At 61.0% G+C, this 25,358-nt stretch overlaps 1 protein-coding gene across 1 annotated transcript in view; it reads right to left on the reverse strand.

Moving 5' to 3' along the window:
• Window positions 1-16,145: 16,145 nt before the first annotated feature.
• Window positions 16,146-25,358, reverse strand: part of ENDOV (endonuclease V) — a 21,549-nt gene continuing 12,336 nt past the window's right edge. The window contains exon 9 of the mRNA XM_040640063.1: window positions 16,146-16,536. Coding sequence (XP_040495997.1) covers window positions 16,458-16,536 — 79 coding nt within the window. The 3' untranslated portion in view covers window positions 16,146-16,457. The remainder of the gene's footprint in view (window positions 16,537-25,358) is intronic.

Raw genomic sequence — 25,358 nt, forward strand, 5'->3', positions numbered from 1 at the left:
ATGTGTCACGGTGCTAATTTTTTGAAATGGCGGTGAATCTACACAGCACGATTTAACGTTATTTGAGGGTACAATTCGGTGGCTTACTTACCTTCACGACTGCAACCACCACCACCAGCTGGTCCCAAAACGTTTTCATGCCCCTAAACGAAAACGGCCCCACTAAGCCTGAGCGCCCCATTCCCCTCCCCCAGCCCCCTCTCGCCTGCTTTCTGTCCCTGTGAACCTGCCTCCTCCCGGCCCCTCAGAGCAGTGCGATCAGACGACATCTGTCCTTTCGTGTCGGGCTGACTCACCGAGCGCCACGTCCTCAGGGCCCACGCGCGTGTGGCCAGTGTCAGGACGCCCTTCCTTTGCATGGCTGAGTAATACTCCACGTGCAGACGGACCACGTCGGGCTTCTCGCTTCATCTGCTGGTGGACGCGTGCGCCGCACCCGCCTCCCAGCTGCTGTGAATGGTGCCGCTCTGCACACGGGCGTCCCGCGATCCGTTTCAGGCCCTGCTTTCAGTTTTTTGGGGTCTATACCTAGGAGGGAATCACACGGGAAGTCTATGTTTAACGGTCGGAGGAGCTGCCAAACTGCTTTTTATAGCGGCTGCACGGTGTTGCATCCCCACCAGCGCTGCGCTAGGGTTCCAGTTTCTCTACCAACGTTTGTTACTTCTACTTGCTCTCTTGCTTTCTTTCTTTTTTGGTAGTAGCCATCCTAACAGGTGTGAGCCGGTATCTCGTGACTCTGATTTGCACATCGTAGTGATTTGTGATATCCGGCTACAGTGATCTCCACGTGCTCACAGGCCATTGGAGCATCTTCTCTGGAGAGATGTCCACTCAAATCCTTTGCCCTTTTCTTAGATCAGGTGTTTGGCTTTTTTTATTGTTGAGTTGTCGGTGCTCTTTACATGTCCTGGATACGAATCCCTTCTCAGACATATGACTTCTGAATATTTTGTCCTACTCCATGGGCTGTCTCTTTGCTCTCCAAGTCATGCCCTTTAATGCATAAATTTTGTCATGTTGATGAAATCCAATTTATGTATTTTTTTCTTTTCTTGCCTGGGCTTTTGGTGTCATAGCAAGAAATCAACTTCTTGACTAAATCCTACTCGTCCCTGCCCCTCCCCCTGCCTGCAGGTGCCCAAGACCCCTCTGGAGGCCACACACACGTGTCTGCGTGGTTCCCTGCCCCCCCCCCCCCCCGCCTGAGCTGGGGCCACGTCCTTCCTCACAGAAGCCCCTTCTGGCTTGAACATTCTTGGCTCTGGGCTTTGCTCTTCAGAATTTTGGTTCTCTAAGAATCACAGAATGTTAGCACAGATGTAGAGAGAAGAAAAAAAAAAAAACCCCAGAAACGCTTTTTGAAATAAGAGCTGCCTGCTTTCACATTCTAGGGGAACAGCAGAATGCAGACCAGCGTGACTTCAGTTAGGAAAATACCCCCATGGCTTTCGTTGATGTGAAAAGTCACGCCCTGCTCTGTGCCCTCCCCCTCCCCTGCCTCCAGGGGTCCCGGCAGGAGGGAAGGGGCGAAGGGGAGAGAGTGGGGAGCCTGTGGTTTCCTCAGGCATCCTGGGAGAAGAGGCAAGAGCCTGCGGAACAGAGGGCAGGGAGAGGAAAGGCCGGGGGGCGGGGGGCACCCAGCAGCCAAGAAATGCCCTGGGTCGTCTGTGACACTCCGCTCAACGGCCCTGCGTGACGACTCTCAGTGAATGTCCGCTGCCCAGAGCTACCCGCGTGAAGGGTACTTTGCACGGATGAAGGAGTCAGGTGGTGGCCAGCGTGGGCCACCCGTGGGCACACGGCGGAAGCAGGAAAGGCGAAGGGAGGTAGCCAGGAGAAATGTGGGACCCCTCACGGGACAGTGGGGTTTCCAGCATTTATGGACGGGGCTGAGCCGTGTTCACAATGTTCCCCCAAACGCACGTCCACCCACAGCCTGCGAGTCAGAACTTATTTGGAAACAGAGTCTCTGTGGATTTGATCCAGTGAAGTAGAGAGGCTCTAACGCAGTGACCGGTGTCCTCACCAGAAGACGGAAGTTTGGTCAAAGACACAGAGACGCAGGGAGAGGGCCCGGCGAAGACAGAGGTGCGGACTGGCAGATGCATCCGCGAGCCACGAAGCGCCAAGGGACTTCTGGCGGCTCCAGAAGCTGATGGGACCACGCGGGCCAGGTCCTGCCTCCGAGCCTCCAAGGGGACCCAGTCGTGCCGCCGCGCGGACGTCAGGCTGCTGGAGTCCGTTCGAGATCACATTCGCATTGTGTGAAGCCCCTCGGTGTGTGGTATCTGATGACAGGAGCCCCAGGAAAGAACAAAGGGGCTGACGTCTTTCACTTTAAAAGCACAGCAAGAGGGGGCTCCGTCGGTTGGGCATCTGACTCTTAATTTCAGCTCAGGTCATGATCTCGGGGTCGTGAGATCAAGCCCCATGTCGGGCTCCACACTCAGTGAGGAGTCTGCTTGAAATTCTCTTTCCCTCTCCACCTGCCCCCGCTCGTGCTCTCTCTCTCAAATGAATAAATAAATCTTAAAAGCAAAGCCAAGAGAGGCCTCTAAGCCTGGTGGCCTGGGAACACCTGGTGGCTGACCCCGGCTGGCTGTGGGGTCCCTGCCTCCAGTCGGGGGCGGGGTCCTACTACAAAAGGGAGTCAGACCCACTTCGGGCAGAGCGAAGGGCAGGCTCAGAGTGCCAGCTGCTCTGCTCTTTGTGGCTCGGGGGTCAGTAGGCTCTGGCCCGTGGGCATCTGGCGGTGGGAGATGGAGGCTGAAGAAACCAGTCACACCCACCTGTGTCCTTCACCTGCACACCTGCACCGGCTCTGGTCTCAAGTGCTCCAGCAGAGAGAGGGGTTCAGAGTGGGCTCAAGGACACCGATCAATGCCCCAGTGGTCTGGGAGGACAGGAGCTCCACCCACGAAACGTCCCTGCCCTCCAGCCCTGCCCTCCAGTGCTGGGGTGTGACTCAGAGCCTCCCGGCTGTGGGATTTGGTGGTGGCACAGGGGAGAGGAGCACAACACGAGCAGGGGCCAGAAGGTGGTGGCGAGAGGTCTGCCAAGTAACCGGGGGTCCAAGGACAGAGCGTGAGGCCCAGCGGGGAAGGCACCAGGGCTGGGCCCCGTGCGCCCTGGACAGCGGGACCAGGCAGAGAGACTGGCCACGTTGAAGGGCCTGAGGGACAGCCTGTGCAGCCACGGAGGGCACTGGCGTGGCAGGAGCAGTGTGAGCAAGGACAGAGAAGCAGCAGGTGGCGGCGGGGGGGTGGGTGAGGGTGTGGTGCACAGGGCAGCCGGAGGTCATGTCACACGGGGTCATGGGAGGGGAAAAGCGACAGACCTTGGCATGCTGCTTGCTGGCCCCGACAATTTCAGGGCTAAACAATGTCACTGAACACGAACATCGATCAGGGCCTCTCTGGGACGGAGAGGGATCGAGACCAAGGCAAGGGGTGCCCTGCGGTCACGCCGGAGCGCACGCAGAGCGCACACCCTGTCCAGGCTCGGGAATGGCCACACGCGCCCTTTCCTCCAGATGTGAATGGTTTACCCACGTCAGCCCCCGCTTTGCTGTTTTCCGGCCTCCTAGACCAAAATGACTAAGACACGGAGAGTGGAATCACCTGCTTCCTTGCCCCTCCCCTCGCGGGTCCCCCAGCACTGGGTCTTGTAAGTCCTTGCTGACACCCTCTGAGGACGCGGCCCTCGGCCCCCCACGCGGTGCAAACTCGCAGGCTTCATTCCACTGCAGGTGGGCTCCTGGGGGTCTGGGGCCGGAAGGTAACTGACGGCTCACCCACCACGGAAAGCACTGTGGGTTTACTTTGAATGATATGGGAAGCCACCAGATGGTTTTAAGCAAGGAGAAGTAGGTAGTGATTTCTGAAAGCAACATTCTGGGAGACGAGTCAGGACGCTGTCTGGGAGTGCAAGGGACGGCGTCTGGAGCAGGGTTCTCTGTGGCTCCTTGGTGGGCGGGGCACTCTCTGCCCTGCAGGGCCCGGAAGGAGGGCGGGCGAGGACATGCAGGTGGCCTCTGTGTCCCAGAAGGGACTCCAAGGGGCTTCTGCGATAAGCCACCAGCCACATGGAGTGGGACAGGGCTGCTGGCACCAGTCCACGCAGCCAGGAGACAGAGCATCCCGCCGGAGGAGCGCCTAGGGGCCTGCCCTCACTGCTGCCTTAGCGACCTCTGGGCAGAGAGGGCGTCACACTCAAGACGCCCTTTAAGACAGACTTTGTCAACAAAACAAAACCTGCCCAAACCTGCAGGCGCCAAGGAACCAGGACACGTGTGGTCCGTGCCCCAGTCTGCTGAGGTGTCCGATGTGGTGGCAGCCTGACACGTGTGCAGATGAATGGCGAGGTCATTCCCATGACCTGGAGAACAGAGTTGGAACTGCTCATGCTCAGCCAGGAGGGCTGAGGGGCCACACTTGTGAACCACTGACCACCCCCAGTCCGGGCTCAGAAGGGGGCCTCCTCCCCTTCTCTGTGCACATACACGTTGTTTCCAGCTCGTGCCCAGGAGGGTGGGCTAGCTAGGGGCTCCTTCCCACGGCCAGACCACAACATGTCCCCTTGTCCTGTTAGGGTGAAACCATGTGGTGTGTGTATATTGGGGGGAGGGGGTGTTCCTTTGGCTATCGGTCCTATAGTGTGGTCCCTAAGGAGGGCAGAGGTAAAGGGGTGGGACTCGGCCCCCGGCAGCCTCCCTGTCTGGGGAGGAACCCCCATGCCTGCAGGGTGGAGCCTCCCTTATGGGGACTGGTAGGTTCCTCAAGCCTCATCCTGACCCTGTCCCCTACCCCTGCACCCCTGGCCAACAGGAGAAGGTCAAAACAACTTGGGGCCATAGGAAGGAGCATGGAGGACTCACTGCTCACCCAGGGCCCCCCCACCCCCACGCAGGACGAAGGCGAAGCTCACCAGCACCAGCCACATCCGGGCACATTTGCCCTTGGTCCTGGGCTGCTACTGCGTGCACGCGCTGGGGAAGCCAAAACTCCCACCACATCAGGAGCCTCCGTCCCCATCCACACACCAGGGTGGGTAGGGCGCTGGGACACATCCATAGCTCTCGCCCGAAAACCACCGACATATAATAGCAATGCACTGAGGAAAAACAAGCCTGGAAGAAAACACTCTCAAGTGTTCACCGTACTTCTGTCTTGCGCTGGGATCAAGGGTTTTTATGCTTTCGTGTGTTTCCCAAATTTTTTATACCCAACACGTGTTAGTTATGTAATTTAAATTTTATTTATTTATTTTTAAACCAAATTCTCCAGCCAACTGTGCTCTTCCCCAGTGCAGTAACTTTCCTTTGAGTCAGATTGCTGGGTGAACTCAAGGAACAACGACTCCCTCTCAGGCTCACATTACTGCACATTCCCGTTTTCCTTCCTTCCTCGTTAGACCCTCGGTGCAGAGGTCAGGCCCTGCGGAGGTCCGCCGCCGGGGCTGGGACAGCCGTCGGTCCCCAGGCGTCCTCCCTCCGGCGTGGGCCCCCGCCCACTGACCCTGGCCGCCCCGTGTCCCTTCCCTCCTTCCTCCCCGTCCAGCCGCTGCAGCCCTGAGCCCGCGGCGGGAGGGGGCGGAGGGGACCCTGCAGGGGCCTCCGGCCGGGGCAGGGCGGGGGCTGGGTGCCCGGCGCAGAGGACCGGGGAGATTGGGGTGGGGGCGGGACCGGGCGAGGCCGGGTAGCACCCCGCTCCGACCCGGGCAGGGTGGCCGCGGCTGCTCGGCTTCCCCTGCCGGGATGGGGCGGCGGGAAGTGCTCGGAAAAAGTTAACCGGGTGGACGGCTTTCTGCGGCCTCCCGTCTCCACCCGTCCCCGGACCTCCCAGCGAGGGCGCTGCTGGTCCCCGGGCGCGGCGCGGGGACCCCGGGGGCACCGAGGCCTGGAGGCCAGGCTCCGGGGGTCAGGACCCCGGCCGGGAGCTGGACGCAGCGGGGTTGCCACGGCGACGCGCTCTTGCGCGCGGTGATTGGCGAAGTGCAGAGGGGCGGGGCCCGGGAGACGCTATCGCGAGAGCTCGGCCTTCCGGCCGGCAGGAACCAGCGGGAGCCGGCGGGGCGGGGCTTCCGGTCCGGGAAGGGTCTCGGCCGTCGCCCCCGCTCCTTCCGCCTCCGGGCAGGTAGCGGGCGGTGTCCGCTGTGCCTTCGGCGTCCGCGGACCTGAACGCTTCTCCTGCCCGCCGTGCTGCCCCCCTGCCCCCGGCCGCCCTCTCACCTAGCCTCGCGCTGTGGCCCCTGAGCCGGGTCTCCCTCCTGCAGCCTCATTGGGCCCTCCACACCGCAGCCAGTGACCTTGTGGTTTCCCCTCCTTGCGGTTTCGGGCCCCGGGTGCCCTCGGAGAGAATGGCGAGGCCTTCCCCGGGACCATTCTCAGCCCGCCCCCTGCACTCCAGTCACACCGAGCCGCTGCTTCTGCCCGCCTCCCTCCTCCGTGCCCCAGGGCCTTTGCACTTACGGGTGGTGTCCTGGACCGCTCCTGCACAGATACCAGCCCGGCTCTCACTTCCTTGGGTCGTTGCTGAGCATTACCTCCTGCGCGAGGGGACCACCTGTTTAACATTACGTCCACCCTCCCCGTGCCCCACGCCCCCTGCCGCCTGCCCTGTGTTTTCTGCATAAGGCTTATCACCATCCAACACAGTGTTTGCTGCCTGAAAGCTCCAGGAAGGTGGGGAGTGTGTCTCATTCAGGCCACAGCAGGTGCTCAGCAAATACTGTATACTGAGCAGGTGAATGAAGGCCCTTTCCTGCTCTTCCTCTTCTTCCTCCCCACCCTGGGGTGATTCTCTGGTAGGGGAGCCAGCAGGAACGAGTGACTGCCCACGTACCAAGTGCCTTACTTTCAATATCTCGCTCCGAAAAAGCTCACTCGTGTGGGAGGACCGAGGCGCTCAGGGAATCCTACCCTTCACACACTGTCACCCTCTGCTCAGGATCCTCTGGGCTCCAGATGCGCAGAACTGGAGGCAGGCCTGGGGCCGCCCTCAGGGCTCTCGGTCTGGGACGGACTGACGGGAAAGCGAGGGCGCGTGGAGGCACCACGGGAGGACAACGGGATCAGCGTCGAGTGGGGTCCTCGGACGCGCTCCCAGGGGTCCCCAGAGGCCACTTCTGTGAAACGGGCACCAACGCCACCATCGTTGATTGCTTATCCTATGCTCAGTGTGGTTCTAGCGGTCAATCCTCACGTGCCTCTGAATGCCCTTTTAGGAACGAGGGAACGGGCCCAGAAGGGCAGCCCTTTGACTGAGACCACACTGGTACATGGAGGATCCAGGTCCTCAGTCTAGCTCTTTGTGGCTGAAAGGCCCGTGCTCTTCCCAGGGCATGAAGCTGCTTCTCGGGCAGGAAGCCAAACAAGCATCCAGGGCTGACCGGAATTGCTCGCAAATGGCTTCCCTCTGGGCGTGGGCACTAGGAGAGGAGCTCTTTGCAGGCCCTGTGGCTCGGGCAAGCCAGGGCAGCCATATGCTGCCAACCTCGTGGAGAGCAGGGCACAGGCCACCCCAGCAGCCAGATGCTCCCGGACCAGTCTGCGGCTCAAAGGCATCTCCTTCAGGAGGTGGGGCCGCCTGGCTCTTCCCTGCTGGCCCTCCTGGCCCTGCCGGCCTCGCAGCTCCAAAGTCAAGGGTTTCAGGGCTGTGTCAGCAAGGAGCCGTGCTGCACTGTCCTTCTGGCATGGGGCATTGTGGCCTGGAACGGACATCTGGTCTTTGTCAACCCCCACAGCCAGGGCATCTGTGGCCCCATGGAACTCAGTGGCAAGGACAGCCGGAACCAGGGAAAGGCCACGCTTCCCTGTGTGCCCGCCAAGTGGCAGACCGTCCCCAGCAAGGCCTGTCCGGCCCTGCCCTCGCCCTTGGGGCTTCCTGAGGGTGACGCCTGGCCAGGTGGGAGGGAGAGAGGGAGGGGGCAGGGACCTTGGGCATCACCAGTGGGGCCAGGCCGGTGGGATGTTGAGCTTGGGGATAGTAGGGGGCAGAGGGCAGCCCTGCCCCTCACCCACGATGTGCCCTCCCGGCTGGCAGGGGCCTCCAGCTCGCTCTTTGGAAGCTGTCTACAGACTTCGGCAGAGGGAGAAGCCGGAGAGACGGCTTCATTTTGCAGGGGGGAAGACTGAGGCCGTGTGAGGGGCGTGGAGCTGCGCTGTGGGCTTCCTCCGGGCCTCAGCACAGGGCTGCCGTGGGCATCATTCGCTCCATTTCCCAGAAGAGGGACTGGGGATTGGGGAAGGGAAGTGCTACTTTCCAGTTCTCCTGCCTCAGCCGGTTCTCTGGCCCCCACTGGCTCAGATCTGAGTCGGAGACTGAGCGGCTCCCACGCTCACTTATTCTGCCAAGGGTGGAAGACAAGCCCGAAGAAGCAAGGCTGAGGATAGGGGATGCCCAGGACCAGGGACGAGCCTCCTGCCAGAAGCAAGAAGCTGTGAGGCCCCAGTCGGGCTGGGGAAGTTCGGGATGAAGGCTGCAAGAGCAGCGGCAGCCACCTCTGTCCTCACCGGGCTGGTCCTTGGGAGGGGCATGTCTTCACCCGGGGCCTCTACCTTGGGTTTCAGACGAAGTCATCAGGGTGACCCCCGCAGCCTCTCCCCTGCCGGAGCTTCCTCCCCCCTTCCCTGTGGACCCCTGGAAACCGGTGCGAGAGGCCGGGCTTGAACACCACTCCAGGCGTAGAGGGGAGCCAGCCCCCTGCACAGCATCCCGACTCAGTCACAGGCCTTCAAGGGCTGGGCGAGGTCCAGCTGGGGGCAGGTGGAGCAGCCTGGACTGGGTAACTGTGGCGCGGGACAGACAGCCAAGGGGCAGAAGAGAGGTGCGATGTCCCCAGGTCACCTGCCACGGGGCTCGAGCAGGAAGGCCACGGTCCCCAAAGTGGGAGAAGGCATCTGGGGGCCGAGGGCTGATCGTCCTGAGCCAGCTGCTCTCAAGGGAGGGTCTCTCTGGAAGCCAGGATGCACCTCAGGGGTGGCGGGAAAGGCCGCCTTTGGGGGCCGGATCCGGTGGGCCCTGGGAGCCTGGCTGAGCCGGGGGAACTTGCGAGCCCCGGGGAAGTATCTGTGTTTGGAGCCCGAGGCTGCCGGGAGCACAGCCCAGCTTGGGGGAGCAGCTTTTCAGTAAGTGCCTCGGAGCTTTCTGGGAATCAGGCTGAGGATAAATTATAAATAAACAAATGAGAAGTGTGCGGGGGGCGTGGGCCGGTGGCAAGAGGGGAGAGACCGGAGGCAGGGACCTCCCCTGGAGCGAATACCGCCGAACCTGGACCCACTGCCCCTCTCCTGCCGCGCTGGCCACCCTTGGAGGCTCAGGGTCTCCTGCGGAGGGTGCCGCCTGGGGTCCCGGGCTTCTGGGAGCTGACTTTTGCCAGGCTGCAGGGCAGGCCAGGGGCAGACCCCTCAGCGGGAGTGGGGAGGCCCGCCAGGCTCCCGGTACCCGGAGAGGTGCAGGCCCGAGTCTCCCTCGGACAAAAACAGGCCCGGTGGACACTCATCCGTGTGGGAGGTGTCTTACCAAATGTTTGAAAGGGAAAAAAATCCCATTTTCTTAGCTTTTTTTTTCCTTTCTATTTTTTGATTATTTTTCTAGATGACTTCATTCTAAGAAGGGTGTAGGGGAGAGAAGGAGGACACAGGGAGGGAGGACATGGGCCCCCAGAAGAGCCGAGAGGGACAGGAGCAGGGGTGGAGGGAGCAGAGCAGACTGCCTGGGGCCCAGGGGGGAGCCGAGGCCTCTTTACCTCGGGGAAAGCAGGCGTCCTGTCCTGACCAGGGGGTTTTCTCCTGCTGACCCCTCACGGGGCTCCTGGTCAGCTCCACACCCACGAGGCCCCAGGCAGAGCCCAGCTCACCCCGCAGGGACTGGCGGGGCCTCTTGGAACTCCTCGCTGGCTCCCTGCCTCTGCCCACGGTCAGAGCCGAGAGCAGGTCCCTGTGTCCTGGTGAGGCCTCCTCACCGCACACACCACTCGGGAGCCACGGAGCCCACGCTGGCTGGCCTACCCAGAGAGGAAGAGTTATCACAGGACATCAGAGGCTCCGAGAACCTTCTGGAGAGATGTGGAGTTGCTCGGTGCCACACACCCCAGAGCAACCCACCCCCCCACGGCCCACACGTGAGACAGCACGGCTGCCCCCAAGGCCACCCTTCGGGGATGTGATGGGGGCCCTTGCCTCGTGCCGCTCCCTTCTTTTTTTTTTTTAAAGATTTTATTTATTTATTCAACAGAGATAGAGATAGCCAGCGAGGGAACACAAGCAGGGGAAGTGGGAGAGGAAGAAGCAGGCTCATAGCAGAGGAGCCCGATGTGGGACTCGATCCTGGAACGCCAGGATCACGCCCTGAGCCGAAGGCAGCCGCCTAACAACTGCGCTACCCAGGCGCCCCAAGCTCCCTTCTGCATCTGTCTGCTCAGGTGAAGGACCCCGGCCACCTGCACGCACTCCAGCTGCCCCGGAAGTCAGGGAGCACAGGTGCTGGCTTCCGCCTTCGAACGTGGGACTGGGTAAGACAGAGAAGCCCTGTCAGGCGGTGGCCGCCCCACGACCCCAAGCTTCCCAGCGGCTGCTGAGCCCTGAGGGAGGACCTGCTCCAGGCCTCTCTCCCAGCCTCTAGAGGCTGCCTGCGGCCGCAGGCTTGTTGGCTCATGGGCACAACACCTTGGCCTCTGCCTCCAACTTCTCAAGGCCGTTTCTGAGTCCGAGCCTCTGCCTCCGTCTTCTGACACCTGACATTGGGTTTAGGGCTCACCCGCATCCAGGATGAGCCCATCTCAAGACCCTTAACTTGGTTGCATCTGCAAAGAGTCTTACTCTCAGTCACAGTCTGAGGTTCCAGGTGGGCTCATCTTTTGGGGGCCACCATTTAATCCACCCCAAGAGGCATGAGACATGGGCACAGAGCAGGGGCTGGGAGAACGGGGAAAGGCAGGGGGTGGCGGGTGGGAAGGAGAGTTTGGGCAGGAGACACCAGCTGTCCCCAGCCCGGCATCCATGGGTGTGGGACCATCTGACCTCCACTTAGTTATTTAAACCTCAAGGCAGCTTGTGTCTGTCCACACGGGTTTTTCCACCAAGGCCAGGGGTGTCCCATCTCTAGGCATCATGAACACCCCACTCCCTCGAGGGCCCCCCCGGGCCCTCCTGTGCTTGGGAACCCCAGGGTCTGAGTCCAGGAAGTGGGAGAAGCTGCCTTGCCCCTCCCGTCCAGCCCATGCTCTCTCAGGGGTCCTCAGTGCCCCCACCAGACTCCCCCTCACCCGGAGCTCTCCCCCTGCCCCTGTCTCCACCCCAGATCCTCCCTGTTGGAGTTGGAGCCATTTCTCCTGACGGGGCGCATTCCCATCCATGGCAGCCGACGCTCTCAGAGGTGGAGAACCTTCGAGATGTGCAGTCCGAGCTGGAGTATAAAAGCGTCTGTACACACTTTCATCTGTGTGGTCTTGTCAGATCCTCAGTACCACCTGCCAAGGAGACGCTAATCCCATTCGACAGAGGAGATAGCCCCGCGAGGCGTGATGACTTGCCTAGGTTCCCATAGGCAGACCCGAGGCTTCAAGCCCAAACGCCCCACTCCAGCCTGTAACACCTTCCCACTTGCTCCACTACACCAGGCTCAATCCACATCAGGGCTTGAATCCTCCTCGGAACAGGGAACTCACCACCTAACAAAACAGCAAATTCCACCGACAATCCCAAGTGTCAAGGAAGCGTCCTTCATTGAGGGAAAGCCTGCCCTTGTCCGAGTAACGTGATCCCAGACACATTCTCCAGTTTTTCCCTTTCTTGAAACGTGGTGCTCTGCCCCCTCCCCACCCATCACCCTCCGTAGGAAGGTTTCTGGCCACTTGATGCCCAATCTACAACCACAGGGATGCAAGGTCCTTGGGTCGTGAGACAGCTGCAGAGGGGGACCCTGGACAGGTGTCCCCCAGCACCATGCCCAGGTCGGGTGGAGCGAAGGTCAGGGCTGTGCCCGCCGTGGAGGTGACGGGATTTCTCTGCCCAGGACCAGAGTCCAGGGGTGAGGCCCGCGCGTTTGGTCACCTTGGCTGCCTCAAGCTGGGGCCACCCCGGGCAGTCACCCTGCCACAGCACAGCAGCAGGGCCACACTTTGGAAAAGAAAAAGGGAAAAAAAAAAAAAAAGGCAACCACCAACAAGCGGAGACGCTGAGTAACAGCTGAGCTGAGTCACGCCGGGCAGGGCGGGTGGAGGCGGCTGCAGGGGTAGGTGGGGGCCGCCCGGGGATGGGAGGGAGGCGAGAGGGGCACGGGGCCCACCTGGCACCCGCCCCTGGGCTTGAGCTGCGGAGGGGTGTGGCGCCGGGCAGCCCTCTAGCGGGGTTGTGGGGCCTGGATCCCCAGGGGTGGAGCGGAGCCTCAGCCTCCGTCTGTCCGTCCGGGCTCAGCCCCTAGCGGGGCCCCAGGCCTCCGCAGCGACCTGGTGCTCTGAGCCTCCGCCTCCTCCTCCACCCCCAGCGGGGTGATGGTTGCCTCCCCTGCTACTGTGTCCAGGAGATGAGCGGGCCCGGGGCTCGGTGCTCAGGGCAGCTTCCGGCACATGACAGGGACAGAGCCAGGCCCCCAGCGTCTGTTCACCGTCCTTAGGAACGGGGAGCCCTTGAGCTTACCAGAGCAGGGCTGTGGCGCTTGTCCTGTGGGCCTCCCCCACCTCAGGCCCTCCCGGTGACCCCGAGTGCACTCCCAAGGCTGTCCGCGGCCTTGGGCTATGTCCTTGCCCACTTTTCCACAGGGTGCCTTGGGGTGCCCCTGAGGGTCGAGGGTCCAGTGGGCCTGGGGCAGCCGGGGCAGGGTGGTTCTGCGACCTTAGCCAGCATCTCGCTCAGCAGCCTGGCTGCCGAGACGTGGTGGGAGCCTCCCTGCATGACCCCTGCCACAGCCAGGCGGGGCCGCGAAGGCTGGCATCGGGCTCTGCTTTGCAGAGCGCCCGGCACACAGTGCTCCCCCAACCTCTCCGGGAGCCCCGGCCTCGGAGCACAAAGCACAGGTGCCGCCCGTGTGCCCTGCATGGCGCTGGCAGATGGTGCTGGCGTCCCCGCCACCCTCGTGCCCCGGCAGGAGGGCCCCGCAGGTAGCAGGCATCTGCCTGCCGAGGACACCCCATCCTGCCGAAGCTCCGGGTTTAGGAGCTGGAAGGCTCCCCGAAGATGATCACCGGGCCCTGGGAGGAGCCGGACTTGCCCGAGGCCACCCAGCCAGTGGTGACAGGTGCCCCTGCGGTGCCCAGTGCCTCCAGCGCCCTGCCACGCGCCTCCCCCCACACCCAGAGCCCCTGTGATCCCAGCCCCTTCCCCCTCCCAAGCACTCCCCGCTCCCCCCACCGGCCTGCCTCTCCCGCCCCCACGCTCTGGCGGGAAGGGGTTCCTATGGCACCCCTTCCCCCGCACACACTTAGCTCACTGGCAGCCCATCTGCCCCGAGACAGTTAGCAGCAGATGCCTCCATGCACAGCGGTGCCTGAAGCGAGGCAGCCCGGCGCCCGCCGGACGTGAGCGCTGCCAGCCCGGCCCGGGACTCACGCCACACTTGGCGGAGGCAGGGGACCCACCCAGAGGGCGCACAGGGCTGGGGACCGGGGTGGGAGCTGGAATGGGAGCTGCCCTGGCAGCCCCCCAACCCCCCCGCCCCCCACACCAGGGCTCCAGCCGCCTGGGAGAGAGTTGGCGGGTGAGCCGCTCTTAGCAGGCTGCACACTTGCAGCTCCCGGATTCCCCGGGGAAGGCCCAAAATGTGGGGTGCTGCTTCCAAGCCCCAGCCATTCCCCTCCCCAAGAAGGAGGCTGGTAGACCCCCTGGACAGACCCCACCCAAGGCCCAGGCCCTCGGCTGGGGCTTATGGGACAGGGTCTTCACTCTCCGCTGGCCTCAGGCCTGGGCTTGCTGGGTCCCAGGGCCCATTCCAGCCTCCCTCGGCTCCCTCTATCTCCAGGGACTTCCCTTACTACCAGTGGGGACAGGTGGCCCAGCAGGGTCAGGGGTTCCTGGGGCTGGGCCTCCTGGGAAGTGGTGGCCATAGTCCCTGGACCTGTCAACTGTTTCAGGATGCACGTGGCCAGTCGGCAAAGAGCCTGGTTCCCATGGCAGCAGCCTCTAGTCCTGGGTCTGGGAGGAGGGGCCAGCTGAGAAACCCCAGAGCTCAGCCTTTGGCTCCTGCGCTGCCCTCCCCAGCCCCAGGAGCAGAGCTTTGTAGCTCGTGGGTGCCCAGCCAAGCCCTGGGGTGCCAGCCCCACATGGGGGGGGGACGCTGGAGGGCTGCTGTGCCCCCACCCACTGATGTGGGGCCGTGCATACAGTCTTCCATCCCCAACAGAGACTGAGGAAGAAACTGGCTGAGCCTGGAGCTCTGGGGACTTTGGTTTGACATTAGGTGGAATTTCCAGATTCTGGAAAGAGTCAGAACATTTCTGTGATCTGCACACGGGGTTGCTGGCTTGTCTTGCTCATGGCCTCCAGCGCAGTGTCCCTGCGAGGGGTGAGGGGAGAGAGCTGGAAGGGTCTTAGTGCTGGTGTGAGCCGGGCTGCCTGGGGCAGAGGGATGGACAACTTGACCTCTGAGGACCCTCTCAGCTAAGACCCCAGGAGCCATGAAAACCCAAACTGACCCCCCGCACCCCCTCCATTTATCCTGTTTTCCTCCCCCCTCCCAGCGCCCCCGCAGCATAGGGCAAGCGTGCACACACACACACACACACACACGCACACACACGCACACACCCCCGGGCCGCCTCTGCTCCCCTCACATCTTGAGTTTGTTTTGCTTCACGGGGCTCGAATGGGGACACGCTGCACTCACAGTTGGCAGCTCCCTCCGACCCCCCACGGAGGTGCCATATGTCAGCGTCATGAGTAAGCACGAGGCTCTGTGGCTGGGAGGGCTGGGAAGTGGCAGCTGCCAATCACCGCGGAGGGGACGTGGGGGGCTATCATGGGGTGGGGCGGCTCCACCAGAGGGGCGGGCCAGGTGGGGGGATAGCATGGGCCACGGCACGGTCACTGGTCCCGACCAGGAGGGACACGGCCCCAGGCGGCCAGGGGGCGCTCCTGAAAACAAAGCAAAACCCAGAAGGCACGGTGGCATCCGGTGGCCAGAGTCCCCGAACCCTGTCCCTCTGCCCGGTCTGCCTGCATGCCTGCTGGCCAGCCCACACCACCTGCTCCAGGATGCTGTCCTCCTCCCAGGCTGCATTCCTCATGTTCCCCATTCCTGGGCCTCTTCTGGGCTTGGGCTCCATCCAAGCCCCCTGACCTGCGAGTAGCCTGCAGGACAGAGGAGGGGATCCAGCGCCCTGTGGGCCAGGCACTGAGCTAGGCATGACTGCGGGGCACCGTGTACTCTCACAGCACTCCTGGGAGCCAGGGATCATCAGCCCCATTTACGGGTGAGATGAGGCCGGAAAGCGTTTAAGAAACTGTCTCCAAGGTCTTACAGCTCGGATTGGCAGAGCCACACTCCGCTCAGTCTTTCGGCTCACCGCCAAAGGCTCCGTGCCTGTGCTGTGCCTGGGAGCCCTCTGCCTGACTGCCCCTACCCGCCCCTCACCCTGACCCCTGGTCTCCCTGCCCTGACCCCGCAGAGTTAACCCTGCTCTCCTCCCTGCCCTGTGGATGCTCTTAGGCATCTTGGGTCCTACAGAGACCACACAGATCACGGTCCCCTGAATGCACATTTGTTCCCTGAAGCTCTGTCCCACCCCAGACCAGCAATAACCAGGTCAGGCCTGACCCTGCAGGCCCCACAGGTGGTCATGAAAGGAATGAACGGTGGACAGAGGCAGGCTGCAAGGCAAGAGCAGTGCACTAGGGCTCCTGGCATGACTGCAGAGGTGTGCGTCCTGGGGAGATGGAGAGGCCAGGCCCCGCCCACCCTGGGAACCCCAGGCCCCTTCCTTCATTCCCGGCCCTGCTGGAGGCTGAGGCAGGTGACTGCTGGGGATCGGATTAACCGCTCCAGGTTAATTGGCTATCCCCCGCTACCAGCATGACAGATCCTGCTTGACATTTCCCTAGATAGTTAATTGATACCCAAGTAATTTGTCATGGAGACCTTGTTATATGCCAACTAGGTCCCCTAAGCCGTCAGCGTCTGTGCCCCAGAAACAAGATTGGCAAGTTAATAATGGAGCCTTAATCATGCTGTTTCGTGCTGGCATTGGAAGAGAATTACCCAGAGACAAGCCGGGGCATCACTGGGCATCACTGGGCAGAGACAGTGCTTTCTAGGGTCTTGGGAACAGACTGTCCTGAGAGATCCTGAAGCCACTGCACCTTCCTGAGACGGTCCCCTCCCGTTTCTCCAATGGCGTGTATCTTCTTCTGGTGCCAGGGTTCTGTCCACCGAGGAACCCCCGTCCATGGGTGCGCTGGGGCTGACTCCACTCCCTGGCTCCAGGCATAGGTCCCCCAGCTCCAACCTCGCCAGTGATCATGGTCAGGCCAGGTCAGCCAGAACCAAGGGGTGTGGCCTTAGTGCCTTCGCAGGAGACTTCAGGATAGAAGGGTGCACTTTGCTTGGGAACATAACAGGGGAGAAGGTAAGCCTGGGGCTGCTGCCAGCCACACGGCCCCCAGAGGAGCGAGGTCCCCTGCGAATAGCACCCACGCAGAGAGAAAGCAGGTGTGGTGCCACCAGGCCGCACACAGCCAGCTCTGCCCCTGGAGGGAACCAACAGCCCATTTTTGTTTACGGTGGTTCATGTTGGTTCCTGTCACACGTAATCTGGAGGGGCCTCCGCTCGAGCACCCTACAGGCTCTTGCCCCAGGATCCGAGCCCATCTGCAGACCCTGTGTGGGGTCTGATCACAAGAGCACAGAGGAGCACCTGGGCAGGAAGGGGAGGCCTGGACAGAGGGCCGGGGAGGCCTGGACAGAGGGCCAGGGAGGGCAGGGAAAGGGATTCTCAAGGACAGCACAGCACCTGCCCTCGGGAGGAGGGGAGCAGGGTGAGAGAGGAACATAAGCAGGGCAAAGGCTCCCTGAGCATCTGGGCCAGCAGCGCAGGCCGGCACCCCATCAGCTTCAGCACCGCAGATAGCGGTGGCCTCGCGGCCCACAGCACAGCAGGGACAGAGGAGGGAACGGTAGGACCTCCATAGTCCCAGAGGTTCACAGACCAGGAAATGAGACAATGCAGGTGACAGACACCCGAAAGTCATCATGGTGTCCTTCCACCTTAGAAACAAAAACTCAGCCACCTTCCCAGGACTCCCTGATGGAACGCCAGAAGGCACACAGGTTTCGGGGCTGTTGCTCTCGAGGAGCCGCTGGACGCCGCGTGCCACTCCTCACAGGGAGCAGACCCGAGCGAAGGGCTGTGTGGAGCCCACGAAGCAGGGAGTTGACAGGAGAGACGAGGGTAGACAGCGGTCCCTGGTGATGTGCAGCAGGTGTACAAGGCAACCGAGAAGGGCAGGCACGGGAGGAGCGGCTGGGAGTCAGCTGTCTGCGGCTGCGTAAATGATCCCAGAACAAGGCTCTGTTATCTCACAGCTTACGAGGGATCGGAACCTGGGAGCAGACTGGCTAGTGGGTTCTGGTCCAAAATCTCTCAGGAGGGTGTGCTCAGGATGACAGCCGGACTGTGGACGCGGAAAGCCTGACCAGGGCTGGAGGGTGCACTTAGAAGCGGCAGGTGGGCTCACTTCCTAGCTACGTGGCCTACATAGAGCGGCTTCTGACATGACAGCTGCCCCCCTCCACGTGAATGATGAGAGAGAGACCCATCAAGACTGAAGTCCCAACGATCAACACGGCCAGAGCACCACACAAGCCGCAGGACGCGTGGATCGCCAGGAGACGTCGTGGAGGCTGGTGACCACAGGCTCCAAGAAAAAACAAATTCAGAGATGGCCTGATGTTTTTCACGTACCAAAAAAGACATTTTTATTTTTGTTGCAGGGTTTGGGGGTGAATAAGTAATAGGTACACAAACCAAACCCAAAACATGAGGCAGTTATTAAGTCCAGGAAAAACAAGAGGTTCTATAAGAAGGGAGATGGGCTACTCAGCTGTGAGTAGTAGGAGCAGAGAAATAATGCACACATTGAATTAGGATTCAGCCAAACTGAGAAGATGGGTGGAAGGAAAGTGTGTGTGTATGAACAAATTCCCAGGAATCCCAGGGAAGGGTTAGGGAGCTGCCTGGATCTCATGGGCAGTCCCTCCCCTACGTCCTGGAGTCTGGCCTAGGTCTTCCTCCCCTGCCCCGCCGTGGCCCTTTGCTGGCTTCCCCCATGTTCCCTCCCTCTGCGTTGCTCTAGGTCTGCTTGTCTATCTCGGACAGTGAGCCCATCTTTACTGTCCCCTTCCCCATTCTTCTGCCTGTTGGGTGGGGAAGAATCAGACAGAGGTGGGCCGAGCCCTGTTCCCAAGCAACAGCTGTCGCTGCCCCCAGTGCCGCCTGTGGCGGCAGGAAGGTGCCAGAAGCTTCTCCTGCTTCCTGGGGAGGTGAACTGGGGACAGCGGGCGGTGCTCCATCATTCCCACGACACCTGCCTAGTTACCCAGCATGCTGTTCATCTGGGTGTCAGAGCTGCCGCATGCCTGTGCCTTTAATTAATAATGTGGTAAAACTCCACGCAGGGCCCAGCCAGGGCAGTGCAGCAGGGACTGCTGGGGCTGGGACAAACCTGGAGGGGGGGGGCAGGTCCCTGAGGAACTCCCCCTCCCCCAGCGGGTGCAGAGGCCTTGGGCTGGAATTCAGGACTCTGGCTCCTTGTTCCCAGCTGTTCTCACTAGGCCCTGAAGGCCTAGGTCAAGCCCCTTCAGGACCCATCCAGGAAGAGGCAGGAAAACAGACCCTCAGGGGTGCGTGCACACCAGTGACTGGAGCCCAGGTGGCCTTCAGGCCCTGTAAAGTTGGGACCTCAGGGGCCTAGGCGGAAGAGTGAGGGATGGTCGAAGGTGCTGAGGAGACTGGCTATAAACCAGACTCAAATGGGAAAATGCCTGTAGCCAGAGAATAGGGGTGGGGGGGAGGGGGGCCTTGGGACAGTTAGGACCATGGCCAGGCCTCCCCCCTGAGGCCTGGATTTGGCCTGATCAAGAAGGGCCACTCCCAGCCCTGGGTGTCCCCCATTCCTGAATGGGCCAAGAGAGAGGATGGTGCACAGGCTGGGGTCCCCGAGATGGGGAACCCAAGAGACCCATGGGGCCCATGTGTGACCTGCAATGGCCAGGCCAAACCACCTCATGGGAGCCTCTCACTCCCAGCCCTTGGGCAGGGTGGGGACCTAGGGAAAGGGCGCAGAGGCTGCTGGGTTAACAGGAAGATCTATTTGGATCCAACTTGAATTATTGAGTGTCTCAAGACTTATTCTTGGCTCTGGGGCAGGCTGTGGTCTGTGAAGATGGACATCATCTTGGTCCTATTTTTAAGGTTCTGTGGGAAGGAGCTGAGACACCACCAACTCAGGGCCCCCACATGCCCTTCTACCCTGGGGCGACAGAGCTGAGCTCCTGGGGTGGGGGTGGAGTGGGCAAGCCATGACCCCCTGAAGCTCCCTCCCCATACCCATGCCTGATGCTTTCTAGGTCTCCTGCGAATGACCCTGGCTAGCAGGTCCCCACCTCAGCCCCTCCACCTGCCTCCGTGGACAGCTCTCAGCCACTGTCCCCCTCCCCGAGCTCCCACCCTGGCCCATGTCTGACCCCTGCACCCCATTCCCCTAAGCCCAGCCCCCTCTGAAAAGCCCTGGCTGTATCCACGCCCACATCCCTGGGGTGGGCGGGTTCTCAACAAACTGCCAAAACCCACTATCTCTTTGCTGCTTCTCTGACTTGGGCTCCGTGGCTTGGTTGGCCACTGAAAGGGCTGAGGAGCCCATGGCACCCTACACTGCTGCGGGTTCTCTTCCTGGAGGCCAGCATTACCCTGATACCAAACCAGACAAAGCCATCACGAGAAAACTACAGACCAATAACCCTGAGGAGTATCGATCTAGAAGTCCTCAACAAAATACCAGCACATCAAATCCAGCAGCATAATACAAGGATTATATATCATGACCAAGACCAAGTGCAACTCATCCCAGAAATGCAGAGTGGCTCAGAATCAACCCACGTGACACAGCAATTACAGAGTGAAGGGGAACGATCCTTTCGATAGACACAGAGAGAGCTGGACAAACCCAAGCCCCGTTTGTGATAAAGACACAGAGAGACTGGGAACAGAAGCGAGCTTCCTCAGCCTGAAAAGGGCGTCCGTGAAGAGCCTGCAGCCCACACTGTCCTCACTGGGGACTGAGAGCGCTCTTCTTCAAATCAGGAGCAAGACAAGGACGTCTGTGCTCGCCACTGGTTGTCAACGTCCTACCGGAAGTCCTAGCCAGACAATCAGGCAAGGGAGGGACAGAAAGGCGCTCAGACTGGAAAGGAAGAGGGAAAAGTACAACTATGTCTATTTGCACCGGACACAACCTTACACGCACAACGCCCCGAGGAAGGTGTGCACACATGCCCACACACGCACACACGCATGCCCACACACGCACACACGCTCTCACAGCTAGCAACGGACACCCAAAAATGAAGTTAATAAAACAATGCCATTTATAATAGCATCAAAAAGAACGGATACTTAGGAATAAATTTAACCAAAGGAAGGGTAAGATGTGTACACTGAAGGGGAGCCTGGGTGGCTCAGCTGGTTAAGCGTCTGACTCTTGATTTTGGCTCAGGTCCCGATCTCAGGGTCGTGAGGTCAAGCCCCGCATCAGGTTCCGTGCTGGCTGTGGAGCCTGCTTAAGATCCTCTCTCCCTCTGCCCCTCACACCCCTCTCTCTCCCTCTCAAAAAAAGACTTGTACACTGAAAACCACACAATGATATGGACAGAAGTTCACGAAAAAGGAAAGGAAGAGGCGCCCGAGCACAAGCGCGGGCAAGACCGAGCACCACTAGGGGGCAGTGCTCCCCGAGTCAGTCAGCACGGTGCGCATCGAAGTCCAACTGCCTTTTTGCAGAAATGGACAAACTGGTCCTAAAACTCATACGGAATTGCCAGGGACCCAGAAGAGCCACACATAAACAGTAACTCAAAGCGGGTCAGAGATGTAAATGTAGGAGCTAACACCGTAACTCTCTTGGAGGAAGTCTCCATGACCCTGGATCAGGCCATGGTTTCTTCAATACGACACCAGACGCACAAGCGACAGATGAGCAACAGACACGTTGGACTTCGTCAAACTCAACAGCTTTCACGCACAAAGAACACTATCCAGGGAGAAGACAGTCCACAGAGCAGCGGGAGCCCATGTGGGAGTTACGTAACCGAGGGGTCTGGAATGCAGAGCACAGAGAGAACTCTCACAGCTCAACAACATGACAACCCCATTGCAAAAAGGGCAAAGGATTTCTACAGACAATTGGCCAAGGATCACACGGAAAGGTGCTCAGCGTCCTCCGTCATTAGGGAATGCACATCACACCCCCAGGGTGGCCAGAATCGGAGCAGCAGGGGAGACACGGGAGCCCCGCCTTGCTGGGGAGCATGTGGAAAACAGCAGCAAAACAGCGTGGCTCTTCCCCAGAAGGTAAACACACAGCCAGCCGCCGCAGGACCCAGGGACGGCCCTCCTCGGTATACACGTGGGAGGACGGGAGACACCTGTCCGCCCGTGTGCTTGGCCGTGTACTAATAGCCACAAAGAGGAACAGGCCAAATCCCCCACGGTGGGCGGGCGTCCGCGACACGTGCTCTGGCCGGACAACGGAGTCGCACTGGGCCGGTCACAGCGGCACGGCTCGGCGCAGCACGGCGGAGGGACGGTGAAAACCCTGTGCTCAGAACACGGGGCTGGAGATGTGAAAGCAGCTAGGCACAAAGGCCGCAGCGCGACTGTGCGGACTCTGGTGCCCAGAGCTGCCAGGGCAGGGGGGTGACTGCTCACAGGGAACGGGGTTCCCTCCGGGGTGAGGAAGCCGCTCGAGAACTAGACAGTAGTGCCGATGGCACAAGATCCTGACTATACTAAAAACCACTGAATTGTACACAAAAAAACCCGCTTAAAATGGCAGCTTTGTGATGTGACTTTAATTTCAAAACAAAAACTACCTGGGTAAGTTGTCTGCAAACTTCTCTCCAGGCTCTGGCCTGCTCTTCACTGAGAAGGGGGAGGAGGTAAGGGGGATGGGGACCCCACTGTGGCAGGTTGTGCCCATCCGGGCCCTCCAGTCACCGAACAGCCAGCGGCTTTCAGTAGAGCCCCCCTCCCACCCCAGTAGGAAGCCAGGGCCATCTGCCTGCACCCCTTAGAGAGGTGGGGCCCCGAGGGTTGCTGCTGTGACCTGGTGCCAAGCCCCCAGCACCCCAGGGCAGCTCTCCTGTCCGCACGGGTGGGGGAGGCATAAGGCACGGTCTGGACCTGGGAGGCCTGGTCCTGCCTGTGCAGCTCTCACAGGACTTGCATTCTGGGGGCCTGGGGTGGCATGAGAGGCTGGGAGGAGATAGGGACTCCTTTTCCTTCCTGTTTTTTCCTTCTCACAGGAGTTGTTAGCACAACCTTGCAGCAGACAGCCATCTACCCTGGCCTCCATGGGCCCCACCTTAAACGCTGTCTCTTTCTTTGTGCAGGACTGACGGGGCGGGCTCTGTGTCACACCCACTCCACACGGTGCACCGGGGTCTGGGGCAGCACGCAGCTTAGCCTAAGGCCAGTTGGTAAGAGGCAGTCAGGCCAGCTCCGCCCGGCCTCGACCCTGCACTCCCGACACCCCCCACCCTGGTCCTGATGCACCCTGGGCAGGGAAAGGCCTGGACTTGGACAAGAGAGCAGTGGTGTGCAGTGCAAGGCAGGGTGAGCTGAGAGCTCTGGGGGTGGTGGTGGGGTGAGACCTGCTTGGGCAGCAGACTGACGTGGAGTCTCCTGCAGCCTGGCCACCCTGGCACAGTGTCCCAAGTGTCTGCGTGCCCTTGGAACAGAGGGTGGTGGGATGAGGGAGCAGTTATCTGGGGCCCCCACCAAGGGCTACGGTTTCCCTCAGCCACAGACCACGGGGCAGGGGCGGAAACTGGGCACTGCTGGGGCCACATGGAGCCAGCAACCCTCCGCTCAGACCCCCCATGCCCTTCTCTGGGGCAAGGCCACCACTCCATTGCCATTGCCTGCCTCAGACCCTCCTTCTCCCAGAAAACAGGTCTCGTCCAGGCCTTGCTGGGTCTGCGGACGGAAGGCGAGGTGCCCAAGTCCCAGCTCCAGGGTACGTGGCAGCTGGTTCTTGCCCGCCCCCATCAGAGCCTCCAGGACCATGGCTGGGCTTCGCAGAGGTGTGACCCTGCCCTGGAGTAGCCCTGCCCAGGTCTGCTTATGCCCAGGGACCTCCGTGCCCCTCAAACCTCAGGCAGGACTGGCTGCCCCTCCCACCTGTGTTTGTTTATGGGGAACTGTGTCCACCGCGGAGTGAAAGACTACAGGTATTCTCCTACTTAACCTACCCAAGCTGGGGCGCTTATAACCCCAGGGAGAAAGCAGGCTCCAGGTGCGAGGTCATAGCCTCGGAGCTCCAGCAGGTGCTGTGTTGTGCTTTCCCAAGGGGCAGCCTTGTGTCTAGGTCTCAAAGCAGGGAGAACTGGGCCACCACGGGCAGAGGTGAGCTGAAAGTCACTTTCATGATGCTGGGGTGCAGGGTGTGAAGTCACAGGCACAGCACCAGGAGCCTGGGATCCCACGGAGGGCAGCCAAGGCTCCCTGTGCACCCCAGCTCTGGATAGTCCCACTCCCAGGACTGGGAGGAACGGAAGCTGGGTTGAGACATCCAAGGAGGCAGCAGGAGTGGACAGGAGGATGGAATCTGGCTTGTTCCTTCCCACATACAGCGGTCCCCTCGAAGGCACCTATGGAACATGCTGGAACCTGCACTCCTCACTAGGCCATGGAGGAGAGCCCCTAAGCATCTTGGTGGCAACCCACAGCCCCACCTGTCCTGGGGCGATCCTGCTTCCTACTGAGATGTCCCAAACAGGGGCCGCTGCCATCAAGTGGGGAAGCCCAACGCGGAGCCTCCCCCCAGCCACCTGGCCTTGTAAGGGGGCCTCAGGAGCACCGTCAGAGCAGGAGGGGAAGGGGGCCAGCAGCCTGTCTTGCTCACTGTCCCCCCTCGTTTCTCCCAGGGGTCTGGGCCCCTGAGAAGAGCTCGCTTCTCACAAATGGAAGATGGTGGGGCGGGGAGTGCTGAGACCCAGGGCCGTCCCAACTGTGCCAACCAGCTCTTTGAAAAATACTATGAATGGCAAGAAAGGCCTCTTAAAATCACATTCTCAGTAAATGCCAGACTATGTAGGCAGCCTGGGGGCGAGCTGGCACGCAGGGGCCTGGGGGCTGCGGGCAAGGGGCATGGCCCCTGCAAGCTGGGACTTGCAGCCCTCACCAAGACAAGTGGCCAAGACAGGGACATGCCACGTCCCTGCAGTGGAGGCTGGGTCTGTGGTAAGGAGGCTGGCAGGGGAGGGCGCCCAGTGGGCAGCAGCGGGGGCAGGCTCACAGCACTCCAACCCAGAGGGGACGTGCCTCAACTGGCTTCCCAGACAGGGCTGCCCAGCCTCACAGCCTCTAGCCAGGGCAGGAGGGCCTGACACCCCTCCTCTCGGATACCAGTGCTGGTCCTCTGGAGGCCAGAGCGTCCCATGGGTCTCCCGATCCCTGAGTGTGCTGGCAGACGGGCAGGGCAGCCAGGGACCAGGCCTGGCCATCCCAGCTTGCACCCTCCAGGATCAGGGCAGAGGCCACTCAGTATGGCTGAATGGCCAGGGGTGGAGATGAGGGGCACCGCTGGTTTAAAAACAAACACAAAAGCAAGAAAAGCAGCTGTGTGTGTGCTGAAGGGACAGACAGACGAGCAGCAGGGGATGGACACGTAGTCTGGCAGTCTTAAGCCCACCCGGGCACTTTTACAAAAACAAAACAAAACAAAACCACACACCAAAAGATCCCCATGAACCCTGAATGCCCTTTCATGTTCCAAGGAAAGCAACATCAGGCTCCTTGTGGGTCTGGCGCTCTGTGGTATGAGATCTGTCCCCTGCGGAGCTCTTGACAGCCTCGTGACCGAGACCTCGGAGCAGGAGGGGCAGCCACCCGGGCCCACCCCAGCGGGGCCAAGCCTGCTGCCATCCCCATGGATGGTGCGGCCCGCGTGTGCTGGGGCCTGGGTGCTCTACCTGCGGCTGGGGGAGGGGCCACACCCCCAGTCACTACTTCAGGCAGGCGCGGGAAGGCAGGCAGCCCGAGCGCTCCACTGTGTCCAGCTCAGCTCCCCCACTGCCGCTGCTGGCCTTTCTGGTGTGTCTTGGGGCCTCAGCTATGGGCCTCAGGGGGCCTGCCCTCACCCCCGGGCT

This window comes from Ursus maritimus, unplaced genomic scaffold, assembly GCF_017311325.1.
Source record: "Ursus maritimus isolate PB19 unplaced genomic scaffold, ASM1731132v1 scaffold_24, whole genome shotgun sequence".
Lineage (NCBI taxonomy): Eukaryota > Metazoa > Chordata > Mammalia > Carnivora > Ursidae > Ursus > Ursus maritimus.